The sequence below is a fragment of the Agrilus planipennis genome, unplaced genomic scaffold (assembly GCF_000699045.2).
Source record: "Agrilus planipennis isolate EAB-ADULT unplaced genomic scaffold, Apla_2.0 scaffold30, whole genome shotgun sequence".
Taxonomy (NCBI): Eukaryota; Metazoa; Arthropoda; class Insecta; order Coleoptera; family Buprestidae; genus Agrilus; species Agrilus planipennis.
Window position 1 is genome coordinate 897,454 of NW_020438923.1, and position 22,995 is coordinate 920,448.

At 34.0% G+C, this 22,995-nt stretch overlaps 3 protein-coding genes and 1 long non-coding RNA gene across 8 annotated transcripts in view; all 4 read left to right on the forward strand.

Moving 5' to 3' along the window:
* Positions 1-10,454, forward strand: part of LOC112904268 — a 13,451-nt gene extending 2,997 nt beyond the window's left edge. The window contains exons 1-4 of one of the 4 annotated variants that reach the window (XM_025973898.1): positions 767-872; positions 955-1,116; positions 1,262-1,294; positions 1,374-1,456. In XM_025973898.1, the coding sequence (XP_025829683.1) occupies positions 845-872; positions 955-1,116; positions 1,262-1,294; positions 1,374-1,432 (282 nt within the window). In that variant the 5' untranslated portion in view covers positions 767-844 and the 3' untranslated portion in view covers positions 1,433-1,456. Of the gene's footprint in view, positions 1-766; positions 873-954; positions 1,117-1,261; positions 1,295-1,373; positions 1,457-9,431; positions 9,525-9,608; positions 9,777-9,908; positions 9,939-10,019 lie in introns of those variants that run through there. The other 3 variants (XM_025973897.1, XM_025973899.1, XM_025973896.1) reach the window with 3 other exon arrangements.
* LOC108732372 lies at positions 5,574-6,522 on the forward strand. 2 transcript variants are annotated; one of them, XR_001937077.2, is made up of 4 exons: positions 5,574-5,624; positions 5,710-5,877; positions 6,010-6,232; positions 6,299-6,522. It is a non-coding gene; the product is annotated as an uncharacterized LOC108732372 (long non-coding RNA). The 2 variants fall into 2 exon arrangements; XR_003231000.1 differs by having other exon boundaries at positions 5,575-5,591.
* Positions 10,455-17,922: 7,468 nt separating the features above from the next.
* On the forward strand, positions 17,923-19,333 carry LOC112904280 (ovomucoid-like). The gene is made up of 6 exons (XM_025973923.1): positions 17,923-18,023; positions 18,109-18,276; positions 18,421-18,453; positions 18,720-18,899; positions 19,000-19,032; positions 19,143-19,333. Exons 1-6 carry the CDS (start codon positions 17,996-17,998, stop codon positions 19,316-19,318), a joined length of 618 nt encoding a protein of 205 aa, XP_025829708.1. The 5' UTR covers positions 17,923-17,995; the 3' UTR covers positions 19,319-19,333.
* Positions 19,334-21,598: 2,265 nt separating this feature from the next.
* On the forward strand, positions 21,599-22,251 carry LOC108732257. The gene is made up of 2 exons (XM_018462949.1): positions 21,599-21,679; positions 21,793-22,251. The coding sequence occupies exons 1-2, from the start codon at positions 21,631-21,633 to the stop codon at positions 22,194-22,196; spliced, it is 453 nt and encodes a 150-aa protein (XP_018318451.1). The 5' UTR covers positions 21,599-21,630; the 3' UTR covers positions 22,197-22,251.
* The last annotated feature ends 744 nt before the right edge of the window (positions 22,252-22,995 follow it).

Here is a 22,995-nt window from a genome sequence, read left to right on the forward strand (position 1 = left end):
TTCAATTTTCTTTATAATAATAAAATATTCATGATTTTCATTGTTTACTTTTTAACACGTGTTTAACTACGGATACCCTTAGTGTTTCTCAGGAATTTAAAAACCAAAAGTATTTTAAAATAAAACGATATTAAATGAACGAATATGTTTTAAAAAAGTCCAACATTGGTTCTCGACAAATATCGTCAATAACAGTCTAATAAGTGAAACAGGATTCTTTGGGAAAGCCCTGGAATATTCGGGTTGTACAGACGGAAAAGGCAGCCTACTAATTATATATATTGTAGCGGCAGATAAGGACCTACACGTGGATTTTTTATATATAATACTTAATTGATAACACATTAATAACAGTCATTCGTTAGAAATGAACAAAACAGGTGTCGGTAGTAGAAAATTCCATTTTCAGTTTTTTTAATATATATAGCATTCGAACCAGCAAGATAAACAGATTTAATTTTATTATTATTATTAACTACGTAATAAATTAGTTTCGGCCGAAGATAATAATACACATCAAGGTTTTCAAATCCTCCAAGATTTTGGAAAAAAGTTACAGTAACATGTTAAAAACACGGTCCTTGAAAAAAGTTTCCGTGACATGTCCTACACGCTCCTCCGAGTTTTTTCAAATTTAACCTTCATTATCCAACTGATACCGTCTTTTTTTTAGACTAATTAAGATATTATCGAGCCAAATTTAAATATAAACATTAAATTATTAATTTTCCAGACAAGTGGTTGTTGTATTTATTATCTATCAATTCAAAGCCTGAAGTACCTAAATTAGTATATATATGCAGGTTAATCGTTGCGACGGTTATAATTCTTCTTAATAAGTAATATGAAGACTATTGCAACGTTACTTTTAGGTAAGGCAGTTACGTTAGCTGTTTTTTTTGTTTGTACCTAACCGAACTGTAGCGATAATAATTTCGTTTTATTTTACTCAAGTCGCTTTCATGGCTCTATCCTGGAGCTGCGGAGAAGCCAAGACTTGTGCTGGATGTAAGCCTGATGGCAGAATTGTTTGTGCTCAAGAAGAAAACACCGGCGCTCTAGTGGCCTTCGGAAATGATTGTTACATGAAACTGTACAATTGTTTGATTGGAACCGGTGAGTAGCAAAATGAAAACAAAGTAAAGGGAATACGTGGAAGGGAATGTGTTTTGAAAAGTAACCAAAAAAAAATGAAATACTATTTCCTGAGGAAGTCTTTTTACAACGAAATACTAATGTAAAACCTCAATATTTTTTACAGACTACAGATTCTTGGAATATGGCCAATGTCCAGGTAAGTCGGAACGCAGATTGAGTGACTTTTCTAAAAACTGAAAGATTACTGTAGTAATTTTGATTCCTTTATTTTACAGATCTTAAATCCCTAAGTAAAGGCGAAACAGAATCCTTAGACCAAGCCAAGGCACAATAAATTTATTATCTACATGTGTAATACTAAAAATGTACTACAACTTGTTTTTTCAATTTTCTTTATAATAATAAAATATTCATGTTTTTCATTGTCTGTTTGTCTATCTAGATACAAATCACAAAACGTTGCATATAACAATTGCGAACTTTATAACACAACCTTCGTTCTGTAACTGGCGAAGTTTTTTTTTCATTATTATAATAGAATTAAGACATTATCAATCAAAATCTAAAGAAAAACACTCCATTTTGAATCTTCTAGACAACTGTTGCTATTGTTTTATCACCAGTTTAACATATGTTGAGTACATCAATTGGGGTGAGTGAAGTAGCTGGTATTTCGTATTTTGTAAATCCTCTTTTACAAAGAAATAATATGAAGACAATTTCAGCGTTACGCTTAAGTAATTCTTGGCTGTATCCTGGAGCTATAGTGAAACAGGATTCTTTGGGAAAGCCCAGGAACGTTCGGGTTCTACTGACGAATACGAACGTGTTTGTGGCATTAACGAAAGAGGCAATAGAGTAACTTTCCGAAATGTTTGTGAATTGGACGAAATGAATTGCGAGGAAAGGCAGGGTGTGATGTAAATATGAATAAGAAAACAAAAATACAAACCTGCTGAAATAACAGCCGTTAAAGTTTTGAACTCATGTTTCCGCTAAATGAAAGAGGATGTAGTCTCTACCGACGAAGTAAACCGGTTCAATTGCCTGAAAAGATTTTCGAAAAAGTTAACGCGACATGTTAAAAACACGGTCCCCCGAGTTTTTTCACATGTAACCTTCATTATGTAACTGACAACGTCTTTTTCTTGGAAGTATTTAAGTTATTATCAAGTCAAATGTAAATAGAAACACTTAATTTTTTTATTATCCAGACAAGGGGCTATTGTATTTATTATCAGTTCAAAGCCTGAAGTACCTAGATTGGTATATTTAAGCAGGTAAACCTTTGCAACTGTTACAAATTGTTTCTTATCAACAGATAACATGAAGACCATTGCAACGTTACTTTTAGGTAAGGCAGTTACTTTATTTTTTATTTTTGTTTTTTGTACCTAACGAAACTGCAACGACAATAACTTTGTTTTATTTACTCAAGTCACTTTCATGGCTCTATCCTGGAGTGGCGGGGAAGCCCAGAATGGGAGTTGCGGTAATTGTTCGAATCAAGGGGAAATCGTTTGTGGTCATAATCCTATAAACAACGCATATGTAGAATTCACAAACGTTTGTTACATGAACCTATACAATTGTTTGACCGGAAACAGTAAGTATAGTAAAAGAAAGAGAAAGTAAAAGGAATATGTGAAAGAGAATGTGCTTTGAAAAATAACCAGAAAAATGAAATACAATCTTTTTGTAATGACGATACTAAAGCGGAACCTCAATATTTTTTGCAGACTACCAATTGGTCAGATACGGTCGTTGTCCAGGTAAGTCGGAATGCAAATTGTGTGACTTCTAAAATCTAAAACATTAGCCAAAATGACTAATAATTTCGGATCATTTTCCAGGTCGTCCTTCTGATAACCCGAGCTCTAATGAAACAGACACCTCTGATCGCCAGTGGTGATGGTCAGGAATGGATCAGATGATTTTGAAAATAAATTTGGATGAAATTTAATACATGCAGGGAATAAAAATATGTATTAGTTAATAAATTATTAAATTTACGTAAAATAGCTGTCANAACAAACGCGTTCGCTGTCATACAAACATACTATTTGGTATCTACTTACTACGAAAATTCGAAGTGAATATACCTACAAACTAGGTACGGGCATAAGATCATCAACGACTGCATTGTTTTTCTGGATAAAAAGTACCCTAATATGTCCTTCCTGTACCCCTGAAAATGACACTGTTTGAGTAGTTAAGGCGTAAATTCGTTTTAAACAAACTATCTCACATTTACATTTATAATATTAGTTAGGATTATTGACATCACAAAATTCCTAAGCTATAACCTACTCCTACACGACAAAACTGCTGAAATAATTGCTGCGGAAGATTTGAATTCCTGTTTTTGCTATATGATAGAGAGTGTAGCCTCCTCTACAGACAAGATAAAAATGTCCAATTGCGTCAAAAGATGTTGAAAAAAGTTTCCGTATCACATGTCCTACACGCTCCTCCGAGTTTTTTCAAATTTAACCTTCATTATGTTACTGGCAACGTCTTTTTTTTGGGAGCGTTTAAGATATTATCGAATTAAATCTAAATAAACATATAATTTTTAATTATCCAGACAAGGGGCTATTGTATTTATTATCAGTTGAAAGCCTGAACTACCTAGATTGGTATATATAAGCGGGTAAACCTTCGCCACTGTTACAAATTGTTTCTTATCAACAGATAACATGAAGACCATTGCAACGTTACTTTTAGGTAAGGCAGTTACGTTAGCTTTTATTTTTGTTTTTTGTACCTAACGAAACTGCAACGACAATAACTTTGTTTTATTTACTCAAGTCACTTTCATGGCTCTATCCTGGAGTGGCGGGGAAGCCCAGAATGGGAGTTGCGGTAATTGTTCGAATCAAGGGGAAATCGTTTGTGGTCATAATCCTATAAACAACGCATATGTAGAATTCACAAACGTTTGTTACATGAACCTATACAATTGTTTGACCGGAAACAGTAAGTATAGTAAAAGAAAGAGAAAGTAAAAGGAATATGTGGAAGGGAATGTGCTTTGAAAAATAACCAGAAAAATGAAATACAATCTTTTTGTAATGACGATACTAAAGCGGAACCTCAATATTTTTTGCAGACTACCAATTCGCCAGATACGGTCGTTGTCCACGTAAGTCGGAATGCAAATTGTGTGACTTCTAAAATCTAAAACATTACCCAAAATGACTAATAATTTCGCATCATTTTACAGGTAGTGATTCTGAATCCCCGAGCTCTAATGAAACAGACACCTCTGATCGCCAGTGGTGATGGTCAGGAATGGATCAGATTATTTTGAAAACAAATTTGGATGAAACTTAATACATATGTTCCATATGCAATAAATAAAAATATGTATTAGTTAATAAATTATTAAATTTACGTAAAATAGCTGTCATATTTATGAATTATTTTTTAAATAAGTATGAACGCAATATAACGTTATATCAACGCTATTTCATGCATTCGTGCATTTATAAAAATTATCTGTAGTTTGATAACGACACTACGGAAGCTATAACGTACTCCTACACGACAAAACTGCTGAAATAACTGCTGCCAAAGTTTGGAATTGCAGCAGCATGCAGCCACTGTATAACGTAATATTAATAAATTCGAAACTAATTAATTAAAATCTTCTAATCGTATACTAACCTTGCAGTCAATGGTTTTTCTATTTCTGTTTCTACTCATAATTTGTGACTAGATTTCACTCGTTTTAATTTTTCTATAGGTGGTCCGGGAAGAGTATTTTGGTCTGACTAAAAGATACCTTATGCCTTTTTCCGTACCATTGACAATGTGTGTACCAAAAATGCATGATACGTTTTACCTGCGGCTTCGTTGTCGTCGATGTCCTAAATATGTGTCAAAGATCATCAACGTCCACGTAAAACTAATCTTTCTACCCCTCAGGAACAGTATTGCTCTTCTGGATCAAATGTACCCTAAAATGTCTATCCTGTACTCCTGACAATGATGATTGATTGAGTTGTTAAGGCGTGAAGTCGTAATAACCAAACAGTCCAACATTTGCATAATATTAGTAAAGATTATTGACGCCACAAAATTCTTAAGCTATAACCTATTCCTACACGACAAAATTACTGAAATAACTGCTGCTAAAGTTTAGAATTCCTGTTTTTGCTAGATATTAGAGAATGTAGACTCTACAGATGAGGTAGAAAAGTCCAATTACGTTAAAAGATTTTGAAAGAAACTTACCGCGTCATGTCGTACACACTCCTCAGAGTTTTTTCAAAAATTTAACCTTCATTATGTAACTGGCAACGTCTTGTTTTTTTGGGAGCGTTTAAGATATTATCGAATTAAATTTAAATAAACACTTAATTTTTAATTTTCCAGAGAAGTGGATATTGTATTTATTATCAATTCAAAGCCTGAAGTACCTAAATTCGTATATATAAGCAGATAAACCTTTACTACTGTTACAAGTCCAAGTCCTTTCTTATCAACAGGTAATATGAATACGAGTTCAGTTTTACTTTTCGGTAAGGCATTTACTTTACCTTTTATTTTTGTTTCTTGCACCTAACGAAACTGCAACGACAATAATATTGTTTTATTTTACTCAAGTCGCTTTCGTGGCTCTATCCTGGAGCTGCGGGGAAGCCCAGAATGGTTCTTGTGGTACTTGCCCGAATGGTGGCAAACCTGCTTGTGGCGTTAATATGAGAACCAACGCTCTAGTGCTTTTCACAAATCAATGATACATGGACCTATACAAGTGTTTGTCTGGAAACGGTGAGTAATAAACTAAAGGGAATATGTGGAAGGTAATGTGCTTTGAAGAGTATGCAAGAAATGAAATACTATCTCTTAAGAATTCTTTTCTGCAATGACAGTACTAAAGTGAAATCTCAATATTTTTTGCAGACTATCGATTCGTCAGGTATGATGATTGTCCAGATAAGTCGGAATGCAAACTGTGCGACTTTTCTAAAAACGATAAAAACTGAAACATTAGCCAAAATGATTGTAATAATTTTGATTCCTTCATTTTACAGTTTTGAAAACCCTGAGTAATGTCAAAGTGAATTAGGAAATCTAGAGAACCATTTTAATATGATTGCAAAATACTTGGAACAATTTACTTATAGTAAGTAAATTAAATCATAAGAAGTGATAACATTTGAAATAATCAAATCATTTATTTGCCGTACAGTAACAATAGAACAATCAGGACCAAAAAAGGGTGAAATAAATTTTGAGTGGATTACGTCTTTGATTACTCTATTACTTAGATAAAGGTTAATCCGATACGCTTTTCTTAACTTTCAGCGAGCAACGGTTAAGGCATGAATTTAACTAGTTTAATTTCTTTTTATAAACATTGTACAATAAATTTATTACCTACATGTGTAATACTAGAAATACCTACTTGTTTATTCAATTTTGCTTTATAATAATAAAATATTCATGTTTTTCATTGTTTACTTTTTAACACGTGTTTAATGACAACTACCCTTAGTGTTTCTCAGGAATTTAAAAACCAAAAGTATTTTAAAATAAAACGATATTAAATGAACGAATATGTTTTAAAAAAGTCCAACATTTGTTCTCGACAAATATCGTCAATAACAGTCTAATAAGTGAAACAGGATTCTTTGGGAAAGCCCTGGAATATTCGGGTTGTACAGACGGAAAAGGCAGCCTACTAATTATATATATTGTAGCGGCAGATAAGGACCTACACGTGGATTTTTTATATATAATACTTAATTGATAACACATTAATAACAGTCATTCGTTAGAAATGAACAAAACAGGTGTCGGTAGTAGAAAATTCCATTTTCAGTTTTTTTAATATATATAGCATTCGAACCAGCAAGATAAACAGATTTAATTTTATTATTATTATTAACTACGTAATAAATTAGTTTCGGCCGAAGATAATAATACACATCAAGGTTTTCAAATCCTCCAAGATTTTGGAAAAAAGTTACAGTAACATGTTAAAAACACGGTCCTTGAAAAAAGTTTCCGTGACATGTCCTACACGCTCCTCCGAGTTTTTTCAAATTTAACCTTCATTATCCAACTGATACCGTCTTTTTTTTAGACTAATTAAGATATTATCGAGCCAAATTTAAATATAAACATTAAATTATTAATTTTCCAGACAAGTGGTTGTTGTATTTATTATCTATCAATTCAAAGCCTGAAGTACCTAAATTAGTATATATATGCAGGTTAATCGTTGCGACGGTTATAATTCTTCTTAACAAGTAATATGAAGACTATTGCAACGTTACTTTTAGGTAAGGCAGTTACGTTAGCTGTTTTTTTTGTTTGTACCTAACCGAACTGTAGCGATAATAATTTCGTTTTATTTTACTCAAGTCGCTTTCATGGCTCTATCCTGGAGCTGCGGAGAAGCCAAGACTTGTGCTGGATGTAAGCCTGATGGCAGAATTGTTTGTGCTCAAGAAGAAAACACCGGCGCTCTAGTGGCCTTCGGAAATGATTGTTACATGAAACTGTACAATTGTTTGATTGGAACCGGTGAGTAGCAAAATGAAAACAAAGTAAAGGGAATACGTGGAAGGGAATGTGTTTTGAAAAGTAACCAAAAAAAAATGAAATACTATTTCCTGAGGAAGTCTTTTTACAACGAAATACTAATGTAAAACCTCAATATTTTTTACAGACTACAGATTCTTGGAATATGGCCAATGTCCAGGTAAGTCGGAACGCAGATTGAGTGACTTTTCTAAAAACTGAAAGATTACTGTAGTAATTTTGATTCCTTTATTTTACAGATCTTAAATCCCTAAGTAAAGGCGAAACAGAATCCTTAGACCAAGCCAAGGCACAATAAATTTATTATCTACATGTGTAATACTAAAAATGTACTACAACTTGTTTTTTCAATTTTCTTTATAATAATAAAATATTCATGTTTTTCATTGTCTGTTTGTCTATCTAGATACAAATCACAAAACGTTGCATATAACAATTGCGAACTTTATAACACAACCTTCGTTCTGTAACTGGCGAAGTTTTTTTTTCATTATTATAATAGAATTAAGACATTATCAATCAAAATCTAAAGAAAAACACTCCATTTTGAATCTTCTAGACAACTGTTGCTATTGTTTTATCACCAGTTTAACATATGTTGAGTACATCAATTGGGGTGAGTGAAGTAGCTGGTATTTCGTATTTTGTAAATCCTTTTTTACAAAGAAATAATATGAAGACAATTTCAGCGTTACACTTAAGTAATTCTTGGCTGTATCCTGGAGCTATAGTGAAACAGGATTTTTTGGGAAAGCTCAGGAATGATCGGGTTGTACGGACGAATGCGAACCTGTTTGTAGCGTTAAAGTTACATTGTTTCACGATTGTATAAAAATCGAAATTAAAATAAGTACAATTGTGAAATAAACACAAACCAATTCATATTTATTGTTGATATGTTGCGCCAAGTGATCATTGTGAAATGATGCTGTGCTCATTCGGTTCAGGATGTTCAGCTTCAGGAATGGAAGGACCTCGGGAGAAGCTCGGCACTCGTCCTACCTAAACGGTATTAGGAAACATCAACTCCAGTATACGCTGGCCTTTAACACCACAGTACAATAATTTAACAGTTATTTGTCTGCCATAAGGAAATCCAAAAGAACAATTTAATTTGCAACAGTATACGNGCACGAATAACAAAAGACATTCTGTCTGAACTTGAAATTGAACAAACGCGTTCGCTGTCATACAAACATACTATTTGGTATCTACTTACTACGAAAATTCGAAGTGAATATACCTACAAACTAGGTACGGGCATAAGATCATCAACGACTGCATTGTTTTTCTGGATAAAAAGTACCCTAATATGTCCTTCCTGTACCCCTGAAAATGACACTGTTTGAGTAGTTAAGGCGTAAATTCGTTTTAAACAAACTATCTCACATTTACATTTATAATATTAGTTAGGATTATTGACATCACAAAATTCCTAAGCTATAACCTACTCCTACACGACAAAACTGCTGAAATAATTGCTGCGGAAGATTTGAATTCCTGTTTTTGCTATATGATAGAGAGTGTAGCCTCCTCTACAGACAAGATAAAAATGTCCAATTGCGTCAAAAGATGTTGAAAAAAGTTTCCGTATCACATGTCCTACACGCTCCTCCGAGTTTTTTCAAATTTAACCTTCATTATGTTACTGGCAACGTCTTTTTTTTGGGAGCGTTTAAGATATTATCGAATTAAATCTAAATAAACATATAATTTTTAATTATCCAGACAAGGGGCTATTGTATTTATTATCAGTTGAAAGCCTGAACTACCTAGATTGGTATATATAAGCGGGTAAACCTTCGCCACTGTTACAAATTGTTTCTTATCAACAGATAACATGAAGACCATTGCAACGTTACTTTTAGGTAAGGCAGTTACGTTAGCTTTTATTTTTGTTTTTTGTACCTAACGAAACTGCAACGACAATAACTTTGTTTTATTTACTCAAGTCACTTTCATGGCTCTATCCTGGAGTGGCGGGGAAGCCCAGAATGGGAGTTGCGGTAATTGTTCGAATCAAGGGGAAATCGTTTGTGGTCATAATCCTATAAACAACGCATATGTAGAATTCACAAACGTTTGTTACATGAACCTATACAATTGTTTGACCGGAAACAGTAAGTATAGTAAAAGAAAGAGAAAGTAAAAGGAATATGTGAAAGAGAATGTGCTTTGAAAAATAACCAGAAAAATGAAATACAATCTTTTTGTAATGACGATACTAAAGCGGAACCCAATATTTTTTGCAGGGTACCATGTCGTCAGAGGTCGTTGTCCACGTAAGTCGGAATGCAAATTGTGTGACTTCTAAAATCTAAAACATTAGCCAAAATGACTAATAATTTCTCATCTTTTCACAGCTGTATCCCCGAGCTCTAATGAAACAGACACCTCTCTGATCGCCAGTGGTGATGGTCAGGAACGGATCAGATTATTTTGAAAACAAATTTGGATGATACTTAATACATATGTTCTATATGCAATAAATAAAAATATGTATTAGTTAATAAATTATTAAATTTACGTAAAATAGCTGTCATATTTATGAATTATTTTTTAAATAAGTATGAACGCAATATAACGTTATATCAACGCTATTTCATGCATTCGTGCATTTATAAAAATTATCTGTAGTTTGATAACGACACTACGGAAGCTATAACGTACTCCTACACGACAAAACTGCTGAAATAACTGCTGCCAAAGTTTGGAATTGCAGCAGCATGCAGCCACTGTATAACGTAATATTAATAAATTCGAAACTAATTAATTAAAATCTTCTAATCGTATACTAACCTTGCAGTCAATGGTTTTTCTATTTCTGTTTCTACTCATAATTTGTGACTAGATTTCACTCGTTTTAATTTTTCTATAGGTGGTCCGGGAAGAGTATTTTGGTCTGACTAAAAGATACCTTATGCCTTTTTCCGTACCATTGACAATGTGTGTACCAAATTTCATGATACGTTTTACCTGCGGCTTCGTTGTCGTCGATGTCCTAAATATGTGTCAAAGATCATCAACGTCCACGTAAAACTAATTTTTCCACCCCTCAGGAACAGTATTGCTCTTCTGGATCAAATATACCCTAAAATGTCTATCCTGTACTCCTGACAATGATGATTTATTGAGTTGTTAAGGCGTGAAGTCGTAATAACCAAACAGACAGTCCAACATTTGCATATATATATATAATATTGACACCACAAATTTCATAAGCTATAACCTATTCCTACACGACAAAATTACTGAAATAACTGCTGCTAAAGTTTAGAATTCCTGTTTTTGCTAGATATTAGAGAATGTAGAGTCTACAGACGAGGTAGAAAAGTCCAATTACGTTAAAAGATTTTGAAAGAAACTTCCGGCGCCATGTCGTACACACTCCTCCGAGTTTTTTCAAAATTTAACGTTCATTATGTAACTGAAAACGGTTTGTTTTTTTTGAGAATATTTAATACATTATCGAACCAAACTTACACAGAAACACTTAATTTTTAATTTTCCAGACAAGTGGGTATTGTATTTATTATCAGTTCAAAGTCTGAAGTACCTAAATTCGTATATATAAGCAGATAAACCTTTACCACTGTTACAAGTCCAAGTCCTTTCTTATCAACAGGTAATATGAATACGAGTTCAGTTTTACTTTTCGGTAAGGCATTTACTTTACCTTTTATTTTTGTTTCTTGCACCTAACGAAACTGCAACGACAATAATTTCGTTTTATTTTACTTAAGTCGCTTTCCTGGCTCTATTCTGGAGCTGCGGGGAAACCCAAGAGGGTTCTTGTGGTGATTGTTCGATAAAGGTCCGACCTTGTTGTGCTCGTAATGCTAAAAATGGCCATTACCTGACCTTCAGAAATAGTTGTTCCATCACACAATACAATTGTTTGACTGGCAACAGTGAGTAGCAAAATAGAAAGAACGTAAAGGGAATGTGCTTTGAAAAATGAAATATCATCTCCTACGAAAATTTTCTTACAATTACAATTCTGAATTAAAATCGCAATATTTTTTTGCAGATTACGTATACCAATATCCTGGAAATTGTACAAGTAAGTCGGAATACAATTGTATGACTTTTGTGAAAACGATAAAAACTGAAACATAAGCCAAAATGACTAATAATTTCGCATCATTTTACAGATAGTCCTTTGTAAACTCGAGCTCTAATGAAACAGACACCTCTCTGATCGCCAGTGGTGATGGTCAGGAATGGATCAGATGATTTTGAAAACAAATTTGGATGAAATTTAAAACATATGTTCTATATGCAGTGAATAAAAATATGTATTAGTTAATAAATTATTAAATTTACGTAAAATAGCTGTCATATTTATGAATTATTTTTTAAATAAGTATGAACGCAATATAACGTTATATCAACGCTATTTCATGCATTCGTGCATTTATAAAAATTATCTGTAGTTTGATAACGACACTACGGAAGCTATAACGTACTCCTACACGACAAAACTGCTGAAATAACTGCTGCCAAAGTTTGGAATTGCAGCAGCATGCAGCCACTGTATAACGTAATATTAATAAATTCGAAACTAATTAATTAAAATCTTCTAATCGTATACTAACCTTGCAGTCAATGGTTTTTCTATTTCTGTTTCTACTCATAATTTGTGACTAGATTTCACTCGTTTTAATTTTTCTATAGGTGGTCCGGGAAGAGTATTTTGGTCTGACTAAAAGATACCTTATGCCTTTTTCCGTACCATTGACAATGTGTGTACCAAATTTCATGATACGTTTTACCTGCGGCTTCGTTGTCGTCGATGTCCTAAATATGTGTCAAAGATCATCAACGTCCACGTAAAACTAATTTTTCCACCCCTCAGGAACAGTATTGCTCTTCTGGATCAAATATACCCTAAAATGTCTATCCTGTACTCCTGACAATGATGATTGATTGAGTTGTTAAGGCGTGAAGTCGTAATAACCAAACAGTCCAACATTTGCATAATATTAGTAAAGATTATTGACGCCACAAAATTCTTAAGCTATAACCTATTCCTACACGACAAAATTACTGAAATAACTGCTGCTAAAGTTTAGAATTCCTGTTTTTGCTAGATATTAGAGAATGTAGACTCTACAGATGAGGTAGAAAAGTCCAATTACGTTAAAAGATTTTGAAAGAAACTTACCGCGTCATGTCGTACACACTCCTCAGAGTTTTTTCAAAAATTTAACCTTCATTATGTAACTGGCAACGTCTTGTTTTTTTGGGAGCGTTTAAGATATTATCGAATTAAATTTAAATAAACACTTAATTTTTAATTTTCCAGAGAAGTGGATATTGTATTTATTATCAATTCAAAGCCTGAAGTACCTAAATTCGTATATATAAGCAGATAAACCTTTACTACTGTTACAAGTCCAAGTCCTTTCTTATCAACAGGTAATATGAATACGAGTTCAGTTTTACTTTTCGGTAAGGCATTTACTTTACCTTTTATTTTTGTTTCTTGCACCTAACGAAACTGCAACGACAATAATATTGTTTTATTTTACTCAAGTCGCTTTCGTGGCTCTATCCTGGAGCTGCGGGGAAGCCCAGAATGGTTCTTGTGGTACTTGCCCGAATGGTGGCAAACCTGCTTGTGGCGTTAATATGAGAACCAACGCTCTAGTGCTTTTCACAAATCAATGATACATGGACCTATACAAGTGTTTGTCTGGAAACGGTGAGTAATAAACTAAAGGGAATATGTGGAAGGTAATGTGCTTTGAAGAGTATGCAAGAAATGAAATACTATCTCTTAAGAATTCTTTTCTGCAATGACAGTACTAAAGTGAAATCTCAATATTTTTTGCAGACTATCGATTCGTCAGGTATGATGATTGTCCAGGTAAGTCGGAATGCAAACTGTGCGACTTTTCTAAAAACGATAAAAACTGAAACATTAGCCAAAATGATTGTAATAATTTTGATTCCTTCATTTTACAGTTTTGAAAACCCTGAGTAATGTCAAAGTGAATTAGGAAATCTAGAGAACCATTTTAATATGATTGCAAAATACTTGGAACAATTTACTTATAGTAAGTAAATTAAATCATAAGAAGTGATAACATTTGAAATAATCAAATCATTTATTTGCCGTACAGTAACAATAGAACAATCAGGACCAAAAAAGGGTGAAATAAATTTTGAGTGGATTACGTCTTTGATTACTCTATTACTTAGATAAAGGTTAATCCGATACGCTTTTCTTAACTTTCAGCGAGCAACGGTTAAGGCATGAATTTAACTAGTTTAATTTCTTTTTATAAACATTGTACAATAAATTTATTACCTACATGTGTAATACTAGAAATACCTACTTGTTTATTCAATTTTGCTTTATAATAATAAAATATTCATGATTTTCATTGTTTACTTTTTAACACGTGTTTAACTACGGATACCCTTAGTGTTTCTCAGGAATTTAAAAACCAAAAGTATTTTAAAATAAAACGATATTAAATGAACGAATATGTTTTAAAAAAGTCCAACATTTGTTCTCGACAAATATCGTCAATAACAGTCTAATAAGTGAAACAGGATTCTTTGGGAAAGCCCTGGAATATTCGGGTTGTACAGACGGAAAAGGCAGCCTACTAATTATATATATTGTAGCGGCAGATAAGGACCTACACGTGGATTTTTTATATATAATACTTAACTGATAACACATTAATAACAGTCATTCGTTAGAAATGAACAAAACAGGTGTCGGTAGTAGAAAATTCCATTTTCAGTTTTTTTAATATATATAGCATTCGAACCAGCAAGATAAACAGATTTAATTTTATTATTATTATTAACTACGTAATAAATTAGTTTCGGCCGAAGATAATAATACACATCAAGGTTTTCAAATCCTCCAAGATTTTGGAAAAAAGTTACAGTAACATGTTAAAAACACGGTCCTTGAAAAAAGTTTCCGTGACATGTCCTACACGCTCCTCCGAGTTTTTTCAAATTTAACCTTCATTATCCAACTGATACCGTCTTTTTTTTAGACTAATTAAGATATTATCGAGCCAAATTTAAATATAAACATTAAATTATTAATTTTCCAGACAAGTGGTTGTTGTATTTATTATCTATCAATTCAAAGCCTGAAGTACCTAAATTAGTATATATATGCAGGTTAATCGTTGCGACGGTTATAATTCTTCTTAACAAGTAATATGAAGACTATTGCAACGTTACTTTTAGGTAAGGCAGTTACGTTAGCTGTTTTTTTTGTTGGTACCTAACCGAACTGTAGCGATAATAATTTCGTTTTATTTTACTCAAGTCGCTTTCATGGCTCTATCCTGGAGCTGCGGAGAAGCCAAGACTTGTGCTGGATGTAAGCCTGATGGCAGAATTGTTTGTGCTCAAGAAGAAAACACCGGCGCTCTAGTGGCCTTCGGAAATGATTGTTACATGAAACTGTACAATTGTTTGATTGGAACCGGTGAGTAGCAAAATGAAAACAAAGTAAAGGGAATACGTGGAAGGGAATGTGTTTTGAAAAGTAACCAAAAAAAAATGAAATACTATCTCCTGAGGAAGTCTTTTTACAACGAAATACTAATGTAAAACCTCAATATTTTTTACAGACTACAGATTCTTGGAATATGGCCAATGTCCAGGTAAGTCGGAACGCAGATTGAGTGACTTTTCTAAAAACTGAAAGATTACTGTAGTAATTTTGATTCCTTTATTTTACAGATCTTAAATCCCTAAGTAAAGGCGAAACAGAATCCTTAGACCAAGCCAAGGCACAATAAATTTATTATCTACATGTGTAATACTAAAAATGTACTACAACTTGTTTTTTCAATTTTCTTTATAATAATAAAATATTCATGTTTTTCATTGTCTGTTTGTCTATCTAGATACAAATCACAAAACGTTGCATATAACAATTGCGAACTTTATAACACAACCTTCGTTCTGTAACTGGCGAAGTTTTTTTTTCATTATTATAATAGAATTAAGACATTATCAATCAAAATCTAAAGAAAAACACTCCATTTTGAATCTTCTAGACAACTGTTGCTATTGTTTTATCACCAGTTTAACATATGTTGAGTACATCAATTGGGGTGAGTGAAGTAGCTGGTATTTCGTATTTTGTAAATCCTTTTTTACAAAGAAATAATATGAAGACAATTTCAGCGTTACACTTAAGTAATTCTTGGCTGTATCCTGGAGCTATAGTGAAACAGGATTTTTTGGGAAAGCTCAGGAATGATCGGGTTGTACGGACGAATGCGAACCTGTTTGTAGCGTTAAAGTTACATTGTTTCACGATTGTATAAAAATCGAAATTAAAATAAGTACAATTGTGAAATAAACACAAACCAATTCATATTTATTGTTGATATGTTGCGCCAAGTGATCATTGTGAAATGATGCTGTGCTCATTCGGTTCAGGATGTTCAGCTTCAGGAATGGAAGGACCTCGGGAGAAGCTCGGCACTCGTCCTACCTAAACGGTATTAGGAAACATCAACTCCAGTATACGCTGGCCTTTAACACCACAGTACAATAATTTAACAGTTATTTGTCTGCCATAAGGAAATCCAAAAGAACAATTTAATTTGCAACAGTATTCGGTACCATTGTACCTACGAACAGTTTTAGACAAACGAGAAGCGAGAAGGAAAAGAAAATGTTGCAAACAAAGTGTCGACTCGGCTATACCGCCTTTTTTTTTTTACTATCTTGTTTTGCTACTTGAGATGGGAGTGCATTTTTAATTAACGCTTTTGACGATGCCTGAGAACAAATCTGTAGATGTCTCGATTCATACGGATGTCATTGTTCTAGAGAAATATATTACGTTTCTTACACAGCTTCTATAGTTGTTTTCGCTGTTTAGTTCCTTGCAAAATATATAATTAGAGTCAGTTTTAAAGCACACAAGAGTACAAATACTCTGAAAATCCTAAGAATACTTTTTGTCCTATGGGCTTTTGGTAAATCTTCAATAGATCGTGAGATGAATGGTTTACCATCATTGGTACACCCATATGCTGAAAGTCATATGTCAGAGGTTGGCTACAATAGTGTTTGTTTGCTCCATGTTGCTGTGTCAAAGTCGTCCTTGCCTATACAATCGTTGGTCCCGTTGTCGTTGATTATTACGAAGGGAGTCCGTACAGACGTTTCGGCTTATCTATTTCAAACTGCAGTCGCCTCTAATTAATTGTTTGGCGCACACTTTTGGGACAATATATTGGCACGATTGTAGCGGATGAGGTACCCGGTTTCCAGTTAATTGAACAGACTCGATTTGGTCAACGTGATTGACTCGCAAACACCCTGTATACTGTGTTATTAGATGTCAGTCGCTCAATCGGAGCCGCTTCCATTCACCAACCTTAATCCCATATTCCATTAATTTCGGCCAGTGGCCTTTACCTACTGCAGACGTTAAATGCATGTAAATATGATGAATATGAACCAGGTATTCAGATGTTACTTTCAGTGAATATCAGAAATAATTAAACCACTGGCAATTGGTGGATATTTACATACGTGGCTAACTAGTGAATTAAAAATACTTATTAAGTCAGTGAAGGGTTAACACGTTTGTACTTTCCCGAAAATTGGCACCAAGATAAGATTTCAGGGACTTTCGTCGTGGCTTTCGTATTTGTGTGTGCAGGTAAAGATGTTAAAATTANCCCTTGGGAACTATATTGTTTTTTTTGAATAAGAGGTACCCCAACGTATCATTCCTGTACCCCTGTCAATAACGCCTGAACAAACAGGATTATTGACGTCACAAAATTCATGAGCTATAACCTGCTCCTGCACGACAAAACTGCTGAAATAACTGCTGCTAAAGTTTTGAATACAGAATGTAGCCTCTACAGACGAGGTAAAAAAATCCAATTGCGTCAAAAGATATTGGAAAAAGTTTCCGAGACATTTCGAACACGGTCCTCCAAGTTTTTTCAAATTTAACCTTCATTATGTAATTGACAACGTCTTTTTTTTGGGAGTCTTGAAGATATTATCGAGCGAAATTTAAACAGAAACACTTAATTTTTAATTCTCCAGAGAAGGGGCTATTGTATTTATTATCAGTTCAAATCAGTGCAAACGCACGTGTGTGATTTTATCACGCATTTGGCGTGTAAAATCGCGTAGACACCTTTAAAACGTGTTAATTATCAGTACGCCGAAAGTGTGTAAATTTAACACATTTAATGAGGGTTTTTTTAAATACACGAAATACGTATTACTCCTGAAGTACCTGAATTCGTATATATAAGCAGGTAAACCTTTGCCACATTGTTATATCATACATCTTTCCCTATCAACAGGTGACATGAATACGAGTTCAGTTATACTTTTCGGTAAGGCACTTACTTTATTTTTTATTTTTGTTTCTTGCTCCTAACGAAACTGCAACGACAATAATTTCGCTTTATTTTATTTAAGTCGCTTTCGTGGCTCTATCCTGGAGCTGCGGGGAAGCCCAGAATCCGAATTGTTTTAATTGTTCGAACCAGTTCATACCTGTTTGTGCCCGTGAGTCGTCAAGAGGCACTCAAAGACAATTCAGAAATCTTTGTTATATGAACCAATACAACTGTTTAATAGGAACAAGTGAGTAGTAAAATAAAAAGAAAGTAGAGGGAATATGTGGAAGGTAATGGGCTTTGAAAGGTAACCAGAAAAATGAAATACAATTTTCTAAGAAAGTTTTTTTGCAATGACTATACTAAAGTAAAATCTCAATATTTTTTGCAGACTACACATTCGTCAGATTTGGTCGTTGTCTAGGTAAGTGGGAGTACAAAATTGTGTTAGTTTTTTAAAAACTATTAGCAAAATTAACCCTTCAGGACCCCATAAAATTATTTTACATTGTAATTGATAACAGTTTCCACGTAGTGTTGCTTCACAAATTCATAACTGAGTTACATTGATAGCTTCTCTTTGTGTTTATTTGTAGTAATAAAATGCATTAAAAATGGCACAATAACGAGACTAATTGTTATTTGTGTTTAATACAACTGTAATTAAAATATTTTGGCTTCATTTTACAGCTTCTGACGGTTCTGAAATACCGGACAACTCTAACGAAACAGCACCTTTAAAACAAGCCAACGAATGTGCCACTTGTTCGGGCAACTTCAAACTTCTTTGTGGTCATGATGAGACAGGCAATAGTAGAACATTTTCAAATGCGTGTGCATTGAAACGACACAATTGTCTGACTGGAGACGGTGAGTAGTAAAATATAAACAAAGTAAAATGAAATACCATCTCCTAAGAAAGTTTTTTTGCAATGACTATACTAAAGTAAAACCTCAATATTTTTTGCAGACTACAAATTCGCCGGATATGGCCGTTGTCTAGGTAAGTCGGAAAACAAATTGTGTGCCTTTTCTAAAAATGATAAAAACTGTAACATTACCCCAGCTAAAAGTTGACAGTTGGAACAATAACATTCATTATTCATTTTACAGGTACTAAATCCATGAGCCATGGCGAAACAGAATCCTTAGACCAAGTCAAGGCATGTTCGACTTGTTCGCGTAACTTCAAACCTCTTTGTGGTCATGATGAAAAAGGCAATAGAAGAACATTTTTAAGTGCGTGTGCATTGAACCGACACAATTGTTTGACTGGAGACGGTGAGTAGTAAGATAAAATTAAAGTAAAGGGGATGTGTATAGAAAAAGGAAGCACTTGGATTATTTTACAATTGTATTTTTCAAAATATGCTGTGGATTAAGAATGTTTTTGCAATAACTGTACTAAGGATAATATGGAAGAGTACATAGAACCCGCTGTCCGTGAGATATGCGACATGTGGATGGATTTTGCAATAGAAACCTAAAATCTTCTAATCGTATACTAACCTTGCAGTCAATGGTTTTTGTATTTCTGTTTCTACTCATAATTTGTGACTAGATTTCACTCGTTTTAATTTTTCTATAGGTGGTCCGGGAAGAGTATTTTGGTCTGACTAAAAGATACCTTATGCCTTTTTCCGTACCATTGACAATGTGTGTACCAAATTTCATGATACGTTTTACCTGCGGCTTCGTTGTCGTCGATGTCCTAAATATGTGTCAAAGATCATCAACGTCCACGTAAAACTAATTTTTCCACCCCTCAGGAACAGTATTGCTCTTCTGGATCAAATATACCCTAAAATGTCTATCCTGTACTCCTGACAGTGATGATTGATTGAGTTGTTAAGGCGTGAAGTCGTAATAACCAAACAGTCTAACATTTGCATAATATTAGTGAGGATTATTGACGCCACAATATGCATAAGCTATAACCTATTCCTACACGACAAAATTACTGAAATAACTGCTGCTAAAGTTTAGAATTCTTGTTTTTGCTATATATGATAGAGAGTGTAACCTCTATAGACGAGGTAAAAAAGTCCAATTACGTTAAAAGATTTTAAAACAAACTTACCGCGTCATGTCGTACACACTCCTCCGAGTTTTTTCAAATTTAACCTTCATTATGTTACGTCTTTTTTTTTTGGGTAATGGCGAAACAGAATCCTTAGACCAAACCAAGGCACAATAAATTTATTGCCTACACATGTAATACTAAAAATACCTACTTGTTTATTCAATTTTCTTTATAATAATAAAATGTTCATGTTTTACATTGTTTTCTTTTCAACATGTGTTTAATGAAAAATCTGGATACCCTTAGTGTTTCTCTGCAATTTAAAATAAAATGATGTCAAATGAATGATTATGTTTTAATAAAACTTAGGTAAAGTGTCCAAAACTGTTTGCTGATAAATATGGTCAATAACAGTCTAATGAAGAACAACTTTACCAATTTTTTCGCCCTGTTTGTACATGTAGATACAAATTACAAAACGTTATATATAACAATTGCGAACTTTGTATTTCCAATAGAAATAATTACTTCAAAAAGTGATCAGAAACATGAAGTTCGAACAATAATTTAATAGTTATCTGTTTTTTTCTATCTTGTTTTGCTACTTGAGATGGGAGTGCATTTTTAATTAACGCTTTTGATGATGTTTGAGAACAAATCTGTAGATGCCTCGATTCATACCGGTGTCATTGTTCTGAAGAAATATATTACGTTTCTTACACAGTTTCTGTAGTTGTTTTCGCTGCTTCCTTCCTTCCTTGCAAAATAAATAATTAGAGTCAGTTTTAAAGCACGCAGTAATTGTCTTCTGCAAGAGTACAAAATAATAGATCTTGAGATGGATGGTTTACCATCATTGCGACACCCATGCTGAAAATCGTGTGTCACAGGTTGGTCACAATAATGCATGTTTGCTCCGTGTTGCTGTGTCAAAGTCGTCCTTGCCTATACAATCGTTGGTCCCGTTGTCGTTGATTATTACGAAGGGAGTCCGTACAGACGTTTCGGCTTATCTATTTCAAACTGCAGTCGCCTCTAATTAATTGTTTGGCGCACACTTTTGGGACAATATATTGGCACGATTGTAGCGGATGAGGTACCCGGTTTCCAGTTAATTGAACAGACTCGATTTAGTCAATGTGATTGACTCGCAAACACCCTGTAAACTGTATTAAACGACTTCCATTCACCAACCTTAATCCCAGATTCCATTAATTTCGGTCAGTGGCCTTTACCTACTGCAGACGTTAAATGCATGTAAATATGATCAATATGAACCAGGTATTCAGATGTTACTTTCAGTGAATATCAGAAATAATTAAATCACTAGCAATTTTTGGATATTTATTTACTAGGCTAACTAGTGAATCAAAAATACTGATTAAGTCAGTGAAGGGTTAATACGTCTGTACTTTCCCGAAAAGTGGCACGTAAGAACCAAGGTAATCGTAAATTACCAGGTATTGAAATATCGCAGCGGTCACGTTCATTTTACGATATCATTAGCTACGTGTCCGTGCGGCAATATTATAAACTTGAAAATAGGAAAAGTTTTTAGTATCTCGCCAAACAACAAGAATGAAGATTTCAGGGACTTTCGTTGTGGCTTTCGTATTTGTGTGTGCAGGTAAAGATGTTAAAATAAAATTCTCGATTAATTTGAACCCTGCAATACCTACACGTATTATTCTTTAGTGATCCATCAGGGTTTGTTTATTATTCTCTACTATTGTTTATTAGAGTCTGTCCCACCTGCATCAATTTCGACGGAATATTATAAGCAGTTTCATGCTCTGGATACTGTAGCAAAGAACAAGGTCAACTCTATTACGGTAGTGGTCCTCAAGTATTATCTGGATTCTCTATTAAACGCACCTTACACAATATCGGAAACATTACAGACATTTGTTGAGGATAATATGGAAGAGTACATAGAACCCGCTGTCCGTGAGATATCCGACATGTGGATGGATTTTGCAATAGAAAACCTGGAAAAATCGGATTTAAACGAAACGGAAGAGGAAATGAAAAGGGAACAGATTGAAGAGTTTTTTGACGAGTTGAGGTCAGATTTCGAAATAATAACCACCTTGTGGTTGGCCTACCTTCAAAGCACCGGACCAGTCTACGACAAAAACGACTAAAAAAATAAATGTATTTTTTGTGGTGTAAATTGAAAATAAAAGTTCCCACTTCCAATTAGAACATTTTCTAATGTTAACAACTCATGCATCAGCTAGAATGTTACATGCACGAATTTGTTCCATTTCATGTATATGAAGTGATGTGTACTAGTTTTCAATTAAACGAAATTTTGAAATGGAACAATAACGTATTTATACTAGGCTTTCGATGTTTAATATATAACAATAGCAACTGAGAAATTTCGTTCGAACTTTGATGTTTTGTCGCGCACGAATGACAAAAGACATTCTGTCTGAACTTGCAATTGAACAAACGCGTTTGCTGTCAAACAAACATATTATTTGGTAGCTACTAGGACTTGTGAGTACAAAATTTCGTGATAGTTTTAAGCCATGGCTTCGCTAGCGTTGATGTCCTAGGTGGGTACGGGTCTAAGATCATTGACGATCACGTAAAACTATTTTTTTTTTTCTATCCCTAGTTCTAGCCTCTATAATGGCACTGGAAAAGCCAGTAACAACCTGTAAGCTGGTTCAAAAGATGAAAGATACCTTAAATGAATTACCTGGATACCTGGTCACTCGGGGTACAAGGGTAACGAAAAAGCTGACAATCTTGCAAAGCAGGGAGCAGATATGAAAGAACAACCGGACGGGGAGGTAGGAATACCGTACCAAGAAGGAAACAACGCTATTAGTAGAATCATGGGAAAGCAAAAATGGGACACCTGGGCAGCAACTCTGGGACACAGATGGTCCAAGGAGCTGCTCGGGAAGTACATAAACAGCTGGAACATGG